This window comes from Xenopus laevis, chromosome 6S (assembly GCF_017654675.1).
Source record: "Xenopus laevis strain J_2021 chromosome 6S, Xenopus_laevis_v10.1, whole genome shotgun sequence".
Lineage (NCBI taxonomy): Eukaryota > Metazoa > Chordata > Amphibia > Anura > Pipidae > Xenopus > Xenopus laevis.
The window spans coordinates 118,289,768-118,302,332 of record NC_054382.1 but is presented as its reverse complement, the minus strand read 5'-3'; the positions used below and the strand labels follow the sequence as shown (position 1 = coordinate 118,302,332).

The following is a 12,565-nucleotide window of genomic DNA, read 5'->3' as shown; positions in this document are numbered from 1 at the left end:
TGTCTGTCTATCCGTCTGTTTATCATCCATCTATTCATCTATCTATTTACTGTATCTATCTATCTATCTATCTATCTATCTATCTATCTATCTATCTATCTATCTATCTATCTATTTATCTCAATTTCCATCTATCTCCCTCTATCTATCTCTCTCACTCTCTCTCTGCTTACCTCTCTTTCTCTATCTATATCTATCTATCTATCATCCATCTATATATCTGTATGTCTGTCTATCATTCATCTGCCTGTTTGTCTACCTATTATCTATCTATCTATCTATCTATCTATCTATCTATCTATCTATCTATCTATCTATCTATCTATCTATCTATCTATCTATCTATCTATCTGACAGTGAATATACATACAAGAGCAGGCAGCGATTTCTGAATTTGTGTAACCCAGGAGAACACCTAATACCCTCATGTGTATTGATGAGTGGAGTAAAACATGCTATATATCTTGTTTGTTGTATAGTGGAGGATACTGCATCACAATGAGGTCATGGGAACTTCTTCCCTAGATCTGCATTGCTGGCAAATTTGTATTTGTCTGAAACCATGGTTTCCACAAATGTTCTGTCCGTCAATCTATAGAACTGTAACGCAGAACTGTGCACAAGTATGGGATCCGTTATCTGGAAACCCATTATCCAGAAAGCTCTGAATTATAGAAAGTCCATCACCAATTTTGATTAAATCGCATTCTGAAAAAGTTTTTCCTTTTTCTCAGTAATAATGAAAACTGGAACTTGCACTTGATCCCAGCTAATATTGAATTAATCCTCATTGAAAGCAAAACAATCCTACAGGGTTTAATTCATGTTTAAATGATTTCTTTTTTTTTAGTAGACGTAAGGTATGGCGATCCATACCTTATCGGACCCCTTATCCGGAAAACCTCAGGTCCCATTCTGGATAGCAGGTCCCATACCTGTATTAGTGAACTTCCTTACCCACTGTTTTCATTTTCATAGCTGCACTGCTTCTTTTGAACTCATTAAGGGTGCCTTCAGAGTGTTCTTATCTTTTGTATCTTATTCTATATAAATCAATCTGGTGTATGGCCGAAATAACGGGCGGGCACATCCCTACGGAGCACACTGATAATACACAAAGGAATAATAGTTTAAGTCCTAAAGCTCCTATGATCCTACAAACAGAACTGTAAATAAGAGGCAACGGTACTAAAGAATAGATGGGGTCATTTTAGGGTTTACAATCTATAGCTAAAGGTCTGTTCAATAGACTTATAGATCCAGCTAGTATCAATAAAGGTCACGGCATTTATTTCAGGAGCACAGTAACATAGTAGCTAATTTGGAGCTATTCCTGTAAAATGTAGCTGCCCATCATTCATGTTGATTGACCCTTTGTTAAATTCAAACTCTTGATTAATCTTAATTACACTCTAGGAAGGATTATTAGTCTGGGACTGGGATGCCCTAAACTAGAGCTGAATCGCCACCCCCATCTATCTTATCTTTGTAATTTAATGCTGGTCGTGGCAGAGGAATTCTCAGCAGAGACCCATGTAACAGCATAGCCGAGTAGTCATAAACGGTGATGTTGTTTCTGACTTCAGAGTCAATATTTATAAACTAGTCTTATTTATGTATAACGAGTATAGTGTCAGGAAAGCAAAACAAAAAGGAAGCAGGGATAGGGGAACCATTGAGCTAAATACAGTATACATTAACAAACATGGTCAGCCCACAATCTTAGTGCCTCTTCACTCACAACGTTCCCTAAATCCATTATCTCAGATGTCACTTTCAGCTCATGCTAATGTATGTCCTAATTTTCTCCCACACTAACTAGTATATCCCTCTGCTAATTGACCTTCATGCATCAGAGATCTGAATTTTATTCAAAATGCCGCTTAAGGAGTGATTTTCCCAGCTAATCTCCTTGAACCCACATGAGAACCATTCACTATTTCTACTGAATGACAAGCTCTAAAGTGGTTAGTGGAGCTAAGCTCGCTGCATTATTTACGTCAGACCGACATGGATTCAAACACAACAGAAAAATCTCCCCATCTCCCTTCTGAATTGCTCCTATGCTTATCCAACCACCTCTGGAGAGCCCAAATTACTCAGCACAGGTCATTAGAGAAGCTACCCAAGATCTCCCTTCTTCCATACCCCAATGTAATGTCTCCATGGTCAACAAATTTCTTCCATAACCCAATGCAATGTCCCCATGGTCAACACATTTCTTCCATGACCCAATGCAATGTCTCCATGGTCAACAAATGTATTCCTTGACCCAATGCAATGTCTCCATGGTCAACACATTTCTTCCATGACCTAATGCAATGTCTCCATGGCAACAAATTTATTCATTGACCCAATGCAATGTCTCCATGGTTAACACATTTCTTCCATCTAGACAATGTTCTTGAAAGCACATTTAAGGCATAGCAGGTACCTGAACCATAGTTGGACATCCTTACTCCATAATCCTTTCCAATATATTTCCCCCACTTGGGGTCCCTAACTGCTTTAACCCATCAAGTGTTTCAGGGCTTGTTTTAAGCCTCTTATTATTGTACAGTTATAATTAACTAATAGTTAAGTGCTAATAGGTCTGCTGTTCTGCTGAGCCACGACTAATCGTGTTGCTCCTGCTAGTTATTATCAGGCCTGTTTTATTGGAACCCCACTGCATCTGCAATCTGACATTCCATTTACTTAGTGTCAGCTTTTCAACATGGCTACATATCATTCTGCCTTCTGGGTTTTGGCATGAGACTTTAAATATTGTCAAACTAAACTTCTGCAAATGCCAGCCTTTTTGTAAGGAAAATTTTAATTCTACTGGAACCAAAGAATGCTCAGGCACATTTTGTCATACAGATGACCTCTTTGGCTATCAGGGATGTGGCCTGGGGCAAGGACAAATGACCAGATTTTTCTGATTGATTACAAAAAAAAATAAAATGTTCTTCACATTCATTACATTGCTACCTGCATATGCCTGGGGTTGATTCAGCTATGGGAGATTTCTAGACTTCTTGGTCCAAGCCAAATCCTTTGGCACAGCAATAAAAACAAAAAAAATTTTGTCCCAAAGTTCTGGGTCTCCTATTTAAATCTAAGCAATTAAAAGACTGGAAAGGTTTGGTCGGGTAGGACCATATAACCATATTACTGCTATATAATACTAAATCATTAGAACAATAAGGCAAAGCCACTCCATCCCAGCCTGACCATGCGCCTACTGAGTAGGACAAGATTTTCTTCTCTATAGCCCCCACTCCTCTACAGCCCCACTCCTCTACAGCCCCACTCCTCTATAGTCTCACTCCTCTATACCCCCACTCCACTATAGCCCCACTCCTCTACAGCCCCACTCCTCTACAGCCCCACTCCACTACAGCCCCACTCCACTACAGCCCCACTCCACTACAGCCCCACTCCACTACAGCCCCACTCCACTACAGCCCCACTCCACTACAGCCCCACTCCACTACAGCCCCACTCCACTACAGCCCCACTCCTCTACAGCCCCACTCCTCTACAGCCCCACTCCACTACAGCCCCACTCCACTACAGCCCCACTCCACTACAGCCTCACTCCTCTACAGCCTCACTCCTGAGTAGGACAAGATTTTCTTCTCTATAGCCCCACTCCTCTACAGCCCCACTCCTCTACAGCCCCACTCCTCTACAGCCCCACTCCTCTACAGCCCCACTCCTCTATACCCCCACTCCTCTATACCCCCACTCCTCTATACCCCCACTCCTCTATACCCCCACTCCTCTATACCCCCACTCCTCTATACCCCCACTCCTCTACAGCCCCACTCCTCTACAGCCCCACTCCTCTACAGCCCCACTCCTCTATACCCCCACTCCACTACAGCCCCACTTCACTACAGCCCCACTTCACTACAGCCCCACTCCTCTACAGCCTCACTCCTCTACAGCCCCACTCCTCTACAGCCCCACTCCTCTACAGCCCCACTCCTCTATAGCCCCACTCCTCTACAGCCCCACTCCTCTATAGCCCCACCCCTCTATAGCCCCACTCCTCTATAGCCCCACTCCTCTATAGCCCACCCCTCTATAGCCCCACCCCTCTATAGCCCCACCCCTCTATAGCCCGCCCCACGGAGGGTGTTTTGTTGTAACAAGTGCAATGGATTTCAGTACAGTACCGGCAGTTTATCACAAAAAAAGCATTTCAGTGGAGTCATCAGTTCTGGAACACTTCATAAACAATAGCTGCTAATTAGAGCAATGTATGAAAATATTAGCAGCCAGATACTGGCACACGTTCATTCAAAATCTGCACTCTCCGTTATTGCACAAGTCATCAGCATCTGCTACTCAATGAAGCAAAATAACTGAAATGTATCCATTGTCTCAACTAATCCCAATGTGTGGCTCTGTCACTTCACTGAAATAAGGGATTTATGGTGGGGAATGGGGGGCTGCATTGGTTCTCTATAGGGCAGCACCTCCAGCATTCTCAGTCACTGGTTGCTTGGCTTGCTGAGGATGGGATATTTTAAATATTTCCTGAACCCCCCCAATTAGACCCCAAGTAGACAAGCTCTCCCTATGGCTCCCATAGCAAACTCATTTTAGGGCCCATCTAAATGTCAGCAAGATGGCCTTGCCAAAAGACATGTATTGAAACTACCCATGAAGCAAGGCCGCCACTCAGTCGTCAACATTTTTGGGCTTCTCAACAGTTGCAGCCTCTGCTTCCCATATCATTATACTCCTGGGCATCCCTTTAAGGTAATACAATTCTAGTTGACATAATTGTTTTCACCCACTGCAGCTACACCCAGCCATATTTTTATATATGCATCCCTTTAAATATTTTTTATTTCCAGTGCATGTTATTTTGTTTTCTACAGGTATGAGATCCGTTATTCAGGAACCCATTATCCAGAAAGCTCCGAATTACGGAAAGGTTGTCTCCCATCGACTCCATTTTATTTAAATAATTCAAAATGTAATAACAGTAGCTTGTACTTGATTCCAACTAAGATATAATCAATCCTTATTGGTGAAAAAAAAACTATCCTATTGGGTTCATTTAATGTTTAAATTATTTTTAGCAGACTTAAGCTATGAAGTTCCAAATCACAGAAAGACACCTTATCCGGAAAACCGTAGGTCACAACCATTTCCGATGAAACCCGCTGAGCAGAAAGGTCAGAATTACAGGAAGATCATCTCCCGTAGAGTCAATTTAAAACAAATAATCCTGTAACTCTCAAGAATGGGTTTATTTAATGTTTGCATGATTTTTTAGTAGACTTAAGGTATGAAGAGCCAAATTACAGAAAGATCCGTTATTTGAAAAAGCAAGGGTCCTGCTCATTCTGGATAACGGGTCCCACACCTGTACCTGTTAACCGGAAAACCGCAGTATTCTACATAATAGGTCCCACACGTGTATATTCATTTCTTCCTATCCCAGTTGAATATATGATTTTCAAGTTATTGCAGCTATCCTACCCCATTAATCTCCAGTCACTTATACATTTGAGACCCATGAGCTGTTATAGGGTTTATAGGCTGCAAATCAACCTGCAAGTAAAGGCAATCTATGCAGCCAATGAAGATAAATATTAAGTGCCAGTAGTATTCGTAAAATAAGTTTTGTGTGTCTATAGTGGGAGACGAGTTCACCGATCTCGGCAGAACACTTGGATATCAGTCGGCTCTTGATTCTCCAGCGACTTTTCGTCGGCGTCGACTTTTCAACGGCGACAATTAAAGGCACCCATTGACTTTAAAGGTGTCGGAATTGTCTCCAGCATCGGAATTGTCCCCAGCTACAGAATTGACGATGGCATCAAAATTAGCGTTTCTCAAATATTTCACCGCTTCGTGAATTTCGCAGGAAATTTGCAAATTTTTCGGCAAAGCAAAATATGAGAAATTTGCCCATCAGTACCTGTATATCTTACGATTCAGTTCTACATGAGTGTATTGAAATGAACGATCTTTCCAGGAAAGATTGTAATTGTAACGTCTATGGCCACCTTTAGAGTGATTTGGCCAATGCTCGGTCAGATATAGGTCGGGGAGGCAGTTTGGCAGACATCATACACGGGTCAGCATGCTGCTGATCAGTGGCGTAAATAGTTGTTACTGGGCCCCATAGCAACTTCAATTTAGGGCCCCAAAATATTTATAAGTTGGCCTATTTTACCAAGATATATTAAGAATTGCTAATTAATTAGGGTCTCACTGGGCCCCCTACACTCCTGGGCCCCCCTGCAACCGCAGGGTCTGCTTCCTCTATAGTTACGCCCCTGCTACTGATATGGGGGCCAAGTTTATCAGCCAGTATATGGGCAGCTTAGTTGGGAGAATTATTGCTCTGGAACTGCCCCAAGGTTTGGCCTTTTTTGCCAGCAGCCATATGATCAACTGTCAGCTACAGCCCTTAGGGGCATAATGGCTCTCCCCAAAAGCATCATCATCATTTTACTGCAATCTATTAGCCCATCAGCCTATGATATATTGCATAACTGGCTCCGTACATTACACTATCCTGTATCAGCCCAAGGCTCCCAGAAAGGCAAAGCTATGGTGAAAAAGGGAAAACAACAACAAAAAAAAAAACACTACTGTTTGATGACATAAAAAAGTGTTTTAACTAAAGAATTAGAATTTTCAGCACAAATCTGTTGAACTGTTCCCCCTCTGCTGAACGGCTTCTGCATCTTGCATGAGGTTAATTCTAATAGTGAGGCTAATGAGAGGATATGACGTTATTAGTGATTATGACTGATCGTCAGCACTGAGTTGCTATGGGCCCGGGTTTCTGGAGATACTATCAGGTTTTATAGATCATTGTCTGCTCTTCAGCTGAACCGATGACCTGGCAGGAGTGTTATGTGATCGTGGTGTCATGCTGGCTTCCCATGACTAGGCATAATCCCTAAACAAACTCAATCAGCTTCTTATTTCATAAAGACTTTTTTCACAGTACAGCACTGAGGGTTAAAGAACCAAAGAAAAACTACAGTACATAGTCCAGGTGACATGGGCTTACTGTAAGTGGCTACCTATACTGCCATAGTTATGGTATCTCTTTGTATAAGATATGAACATACTTAAGGGGGTTTCTGCTTCTATGTCACTCAATGTATTTTGTCATACCCACTATGATATAACACTATTCTCTTGGGCAGCTTGGCCACCCCCTCTGCTGTTTCATAAGGGGGTTACTGAAGACATATGGAATTGAGGTTGAAATAATGTTGTTAAAATGGTAGACAATACTTTTTTATCAGCCAGAAGAGCTCTATGCCGATAAAAAGGGTTTTAGACTGCATTCGTAGACTGCACTGGTTAGGTCATATGGAAGGGTGGGATAGCAGCAGGACCCTGAAGCAACTAATAGTAGTTGTGGAAGTGCTGGGCAACAAATAAAAAGGCTGTTGGATGAAGTAGATGCTGTAGTGGAACAACAGTTTTTTGGCTTCTACAGCAGGTCCGGATTGAGAATTAAAATAGGCCCTGGCATTTCAGGTACACAGAGGCCCAATCAGCCCACTCAAAGGCCCAAACAGTCCCCACCAGCCCACTAAATACTGACTTTCTATGGCTCCTTATGGCAGCCCCTCTGGCATTTGCCAGAGCCCACAGATTGCCAGTCCGGGCCTGTTCTACAGTCTACAAATCTGCATACATAGCAAAAAGCACTGGCACACAAAAATAGCTAAAGAACTAATACCGCAAACTGGTGGCCCTCCAGCCTTTGCCCAGTTACAGTTTCCTTTGACCATCAAGGCTAGAAGGCCGTTAGTTTAATATCACGTGTCAAATTGATTCTAAACTTATTGTTACCTGTCAGAGGAGAGGTTGCCAGGAATTGGGTGCTTCACTTCGGAACCATTTTTGATGGAATCTTGCCGGACGATCCCTTGCGGACAGTTTTTGTCCGAGGCTGGTGTTAGTAAGTCCCCTGAGGGTCCCTGGTATTGGGACTGCTCTTGTAGCTTAGCTTTTTTCTCCTGAGGTGCTTCTTCCGTTTGGTACCCTGCCTGGTGCTGTTCGCCAGGCTTTTGGGGTGTGCTTGACCCACTGTTGTAAAACCAGGCCCCTGATTTGGTGAGGATTTCTTGTTGTTTTCGGCACAAATTACATACCCAAATTACCTGGAAGAACAGAATCACAGGACCAAATGAACAGTGTGATAGTCAAGGAGTTACCAACAATACCAAAAATATCATTACAGATGCAATTTCGAGAAATTTTATATATATATATATATATATATATATATATATATATATATATATATATATATATATATACACACACATACACAGTATATACATGCATACACATACACGCAAATAATAAAAGAAATAGCTACATATTTAAATGAAAGGATCCAAATCTAAAATACTTCCTTTTATTTTATTTTACATTTCCTTTAGTGTCCCTTTAACAGAAATCAATAACCTCTATTGCTGTAAGTAGCTGGAAACCCTATAAAAGCCTCTGATAAAATAGTATCATTATTATACCAGTAAAATAACTAGCTTAAAGGGATATGGTCATGGGAAAACATGTTTTTTTCAAAATGAATCAGTTAATAGTGCTGCTCCAGAAGAATTCGGCACTGAAATCCATTTCTGAAAAGAGCAAACAGATTTTGTTATATTTAATTTTGAAATCTGACATGGGGCTAGACATATTGTCAGTTTCCCAGCTGCCCCCAGTCACGTGACTTGTGCTCTGATAAACTTCAATCACTCTTTACTGCTGTACTGCAAGATGGAGTGATATCACCCCTCCCTTCCCCCCCAGGCAGCAGCCTAAAGGTGGCCATACATGGATAGATCCGCTCGTTTGGCGATGTTGCCAAACGAGCGGATCTCCCTCCGATATGCCCACCTTGAGGTGGGCAATATCGGGCAGATCCGATCGTGGGCCCTAGGGCCCAACGATCGGATCCTAGCATTCGGTAAACGGGCGGTCGGATCGCGGGACCGCATCAACGAACAGATGCGGCCGCGATCCGACGGGATTTTCTGTCCCATCCGATCGAGATCTGGCCGACTTTCGGCCAGATCTCGATCGGGGAAGCCCGTCGGGGGCCCCCATACACGGGCCAATAAGCTGCCGACACAGTCTGTCGGCAGCTTTTATCGGCCCGTGTATGGCCACCTTAACAACAGAACAATGGGAAGGTAACTAGATAGCAGCTCCCTAACACAAGATAACAGCTGCCTGGAAGAACAACACTCAATAGTAAAAGCCAAGTCCCAATGAGACACATTCAGTTACATTAAGTAGGAGAAATAACAGCCTGCCAAAAGTAATTCCATCCTAAAGTGCAGGCACAAGTCACATGACCAGGGGCAGCTGGGAAACTGGCAAAATGTCTAGCCCCATGTCAGATTTCAAAATTGAATATAAAAAAATCTGTTTGCTCTTTTGAGAAATGGATTTCAGTGCAGAATTCTGCTGGAGCAGCACTATTAACTGATGTGTTTTGGAAATGACAATATCCCTTTAATTATTTATCATAGTAGTTCCAAGAAAATATTATCTGCTATTCAAACTGCTGTTTATAATACTTTATAATTGCAGTAAATAAAAAACAAACAAACAAACAGTTGCATTCTGATCGTATAAAGGGATTTTGCAGCACTGGCATTAGGCAGGGAGATTAGACCAACCCAATGGTACCCATTCGCTTATGATTAATATATCAAATACCAACAAGCTATATTATTACGCTACAAGAAAATGCCCTCCCCCTTCTACAAAAATGGTATTTTTGTCCGACATATTCTTTAACCCAGTCTTTGAACTGGTGCAGTGAAGCCCTTTAGTAGTTTAATATTCAGGTATCTTCCACCCTTGCTCCCATCCAGAACATATAATCAGAGAAAGACGTTTCAGTTAATGATACCAAGAAGTGCAGAAAGCTGTTGCTAAAGTGCCCTTTATTCGCCACACGACATGTTTCGAGCTGCAACGCTCTTTTCCATTGACGCCCATTTTTGTGGCCACACCCCCTAATTACCATGTTCATTTTACAAACTTTGGCAGGTTATGAAAGTTTGAACATATTTCTGTGTTTTTTTTCCAGTTATTACAGTTAATAATAATGAAGGTGAATTGCCCAAGGGACCGGTTATCTTAAATTGTTACAATTACTTATTTTCTTATCTCAAAACTGTTACAAAAGTATCCTATCTGCTGCTCTGGCTGTTCTGGGCTCTCTGTCAAAAGCCAATTAAGTTAGAAACATTGTATATTTTTCTGGCTGTTCAGCGCAGAAAAAATTGGGACTTTCCAATACAAACGAGGGACTGCGGGTTGAGCTGTCAAAAGAGGGACTGTCCCTCTGAAAACGGGACAATTGGGAGGGATGCGATTACCATTTAAGCCAATGGACCTGAATGTGTGACAGCAAAGTCCTGGCAATTACCATAGAGGCCTGAGGACCTGCAAGTACATCAGAGACCAGGCAATTACCATACACTCAAAGGACCTGCTAGGGTTCATGTGATGAACGATGAAGTCAAGTACCGTACAAGCAATAAAGGGGCAATTCTCAGAGTACTGCTACTTGGTGAGCTGGAAATCAAAACAGTGACAATTGCACTATGCAGTGTGTAAATATTAGCATGAAATAGTTCTACCCTCTCCCCACCGGCCATACTTCCAGAAAAAAGACAGCTATGGAGGGAACGTCTCTGTCTCTGAATTGAATTCAGCATGAGTTTCTTGTTTCTAGATCTGAAGCCCTATTCCCCAAACAAGTGACTGGTGATGATGTAATTCTGAATGGTGTTTAATAATCTGATTGCCTCCTGTCCCAGGTATCTAGGCAAGAGGCAGCAGCCCTCTATGGAATGAAAGTTGCAGGGAGTGACGTCACAGTAATGCTGGATGGAAGTGATTTAAGCAGATTGTTATTGTGCCTGCAGGACAGACCTGGTTTCAGCCAGGGTAGAATTTATGGATTGGTTGCTAGGGGTTACTAGACCTAGTGCAAATGTTGCAAGACTTGTTACACTACCCCACATTGATCACTCTAGGCAAGCTGCACTAGCTCCAATAACCTGTAGTACAAGAAGTCCAAGTAAGTTGTTGCTTTGTTTCACATTAGCCTTACAACAGCAGTCCAAGAGCTGTCACTGCACTAGCAACAGGGCAGAAGGCGAGTCTAACTGGTGCCTGAGCAGTGATAGTACTGGGGCCTGCCTGGGGTCTTAGCTGGTGTACTGTTGACTTACTGCTACATCAACGCCATAGGGCATGTAGTCAGAACAAGCAGTGCAGAGAATAGCAAAGCAATACAGACACTGCTTTCAACAGCATCTATTCCCATGGCTACTATTCATTCCCTGTCACTTGTGACGTCACTCTGCCAGGGAAGGCCACAGAGACAGAAGGAGAGAGAAAGTTATACAAACTCCACATGACAGGAAAAGACTAAAAATACCCTGTAATTGCACTCAGTAACAAGCAAGGCTTGTTATTATGCCATTAATAGATATACCCCCCTCTCCTCTGTTTAACTGTGAGGAACTGGGACGCATCAAACTCTCTCTCATCTTAAAGGTACAACACCCTTCCTTTAATATTATACACTTGTCAGGCTGTGCATCCATCACCGTCATGCCTACGGTCTCCAATGAGCCCTGGCACTGGTAGAGAAAAAGTCATTTAGCCAAAGCTATGGAACTCATGGCTGATCGTTAGGGATGTAGTGAACGGCGGAAAAAATGTTCGCGAACATATTCGCAAACTTGCGTCCAAAAATGCGAACAGTTCGCGAACGTCGCGAACCCCATAGACTTCAATGGAAAGGCGAATTTTAAAAGCTAGAAAAGACATTTCTGGCCAGAAAAATGATTTTAAAGTTGTTTAAAGGGTGCAACGACCTGGACAGTGGCATGCCAGAGGGGGATCAAGGGCAAAAATGTATCTGAAAAATACATTGTTGACACAGCGCTGCGTTTTGTGCTGTAAAGGGCAGAAATCACACTACGTCACTCAGGTGATGTTTCTGGACACGGAATGTGAAAAAGCTCACACAGCTAGGTGGCACTTGGTTAAAGACTGGGCAAACAATGCCTGCAAGGGCAATGTATACAGTAGTGGATACGGAATATATTATTGCTGCTGTAAAAACATCACTCAGGTGATGTTTACGGACACGGAATTATTATTGTTATTTAGACAGAATGTGAAAAAGCTCACACAGCTAGGTGGCACTTGCATACCTCCCAACTGTCCCTCTTTTGACCACTCAACCCCCTGTCCCTCTTTTGTACTGGAAAGTCCCTCTTTTCTCTGCACTGAACAGCCAGAAAAAAAACAGGTTCTAACTTAATTGGCTTTTGGCAGAGAGCTCAGAACAGCTAACAGGTGCAAATAAGATACTTTGTAACAATTTTGACTCTGGTTGGTGCTGGTGGTGGTGAACTACTAGGAGGAGCAGCACACCAGTCCCTCTTTTCTCTGCACTGAACAGCCAGAAAAAAAACCAGTTTCCAACTTAATTAGCTTTTGGCAGAGAGCTCAGAACAGCTAACAGGTGAAAATAAGATAC

The 12,565-nt window shown here is 42.5% G+C and overlaps 1 protein-coding gene across 32 annotated transcripts in view; it reads right to left on the bottom strand.

Moving 5' to 3' along the window:
• The window catches only part of LOC108719750 (regulating synaptic membrane exocytosis protein 2), a 358,076-nt gene that overhangs the window by 265,379 nt on the left and 80,132 nt on the right, over positions 1 to 12,565 (bottom strand). For all 32 annotated transcript variants that reach the window (XM_041567991.1, XM_041567957.1, XM_041567969.1 and 29 more), the window contains one exon: positions 7,831 to 8,141. In XM_041567991.1, the coding sequence (XP_041423925.1) occupies positions 7,831 to 8,141 (311 nt within the window). The remainder of the gene's footprint in view (positions 1 to 7,830; positions 8,142 to 12,565) is intronic.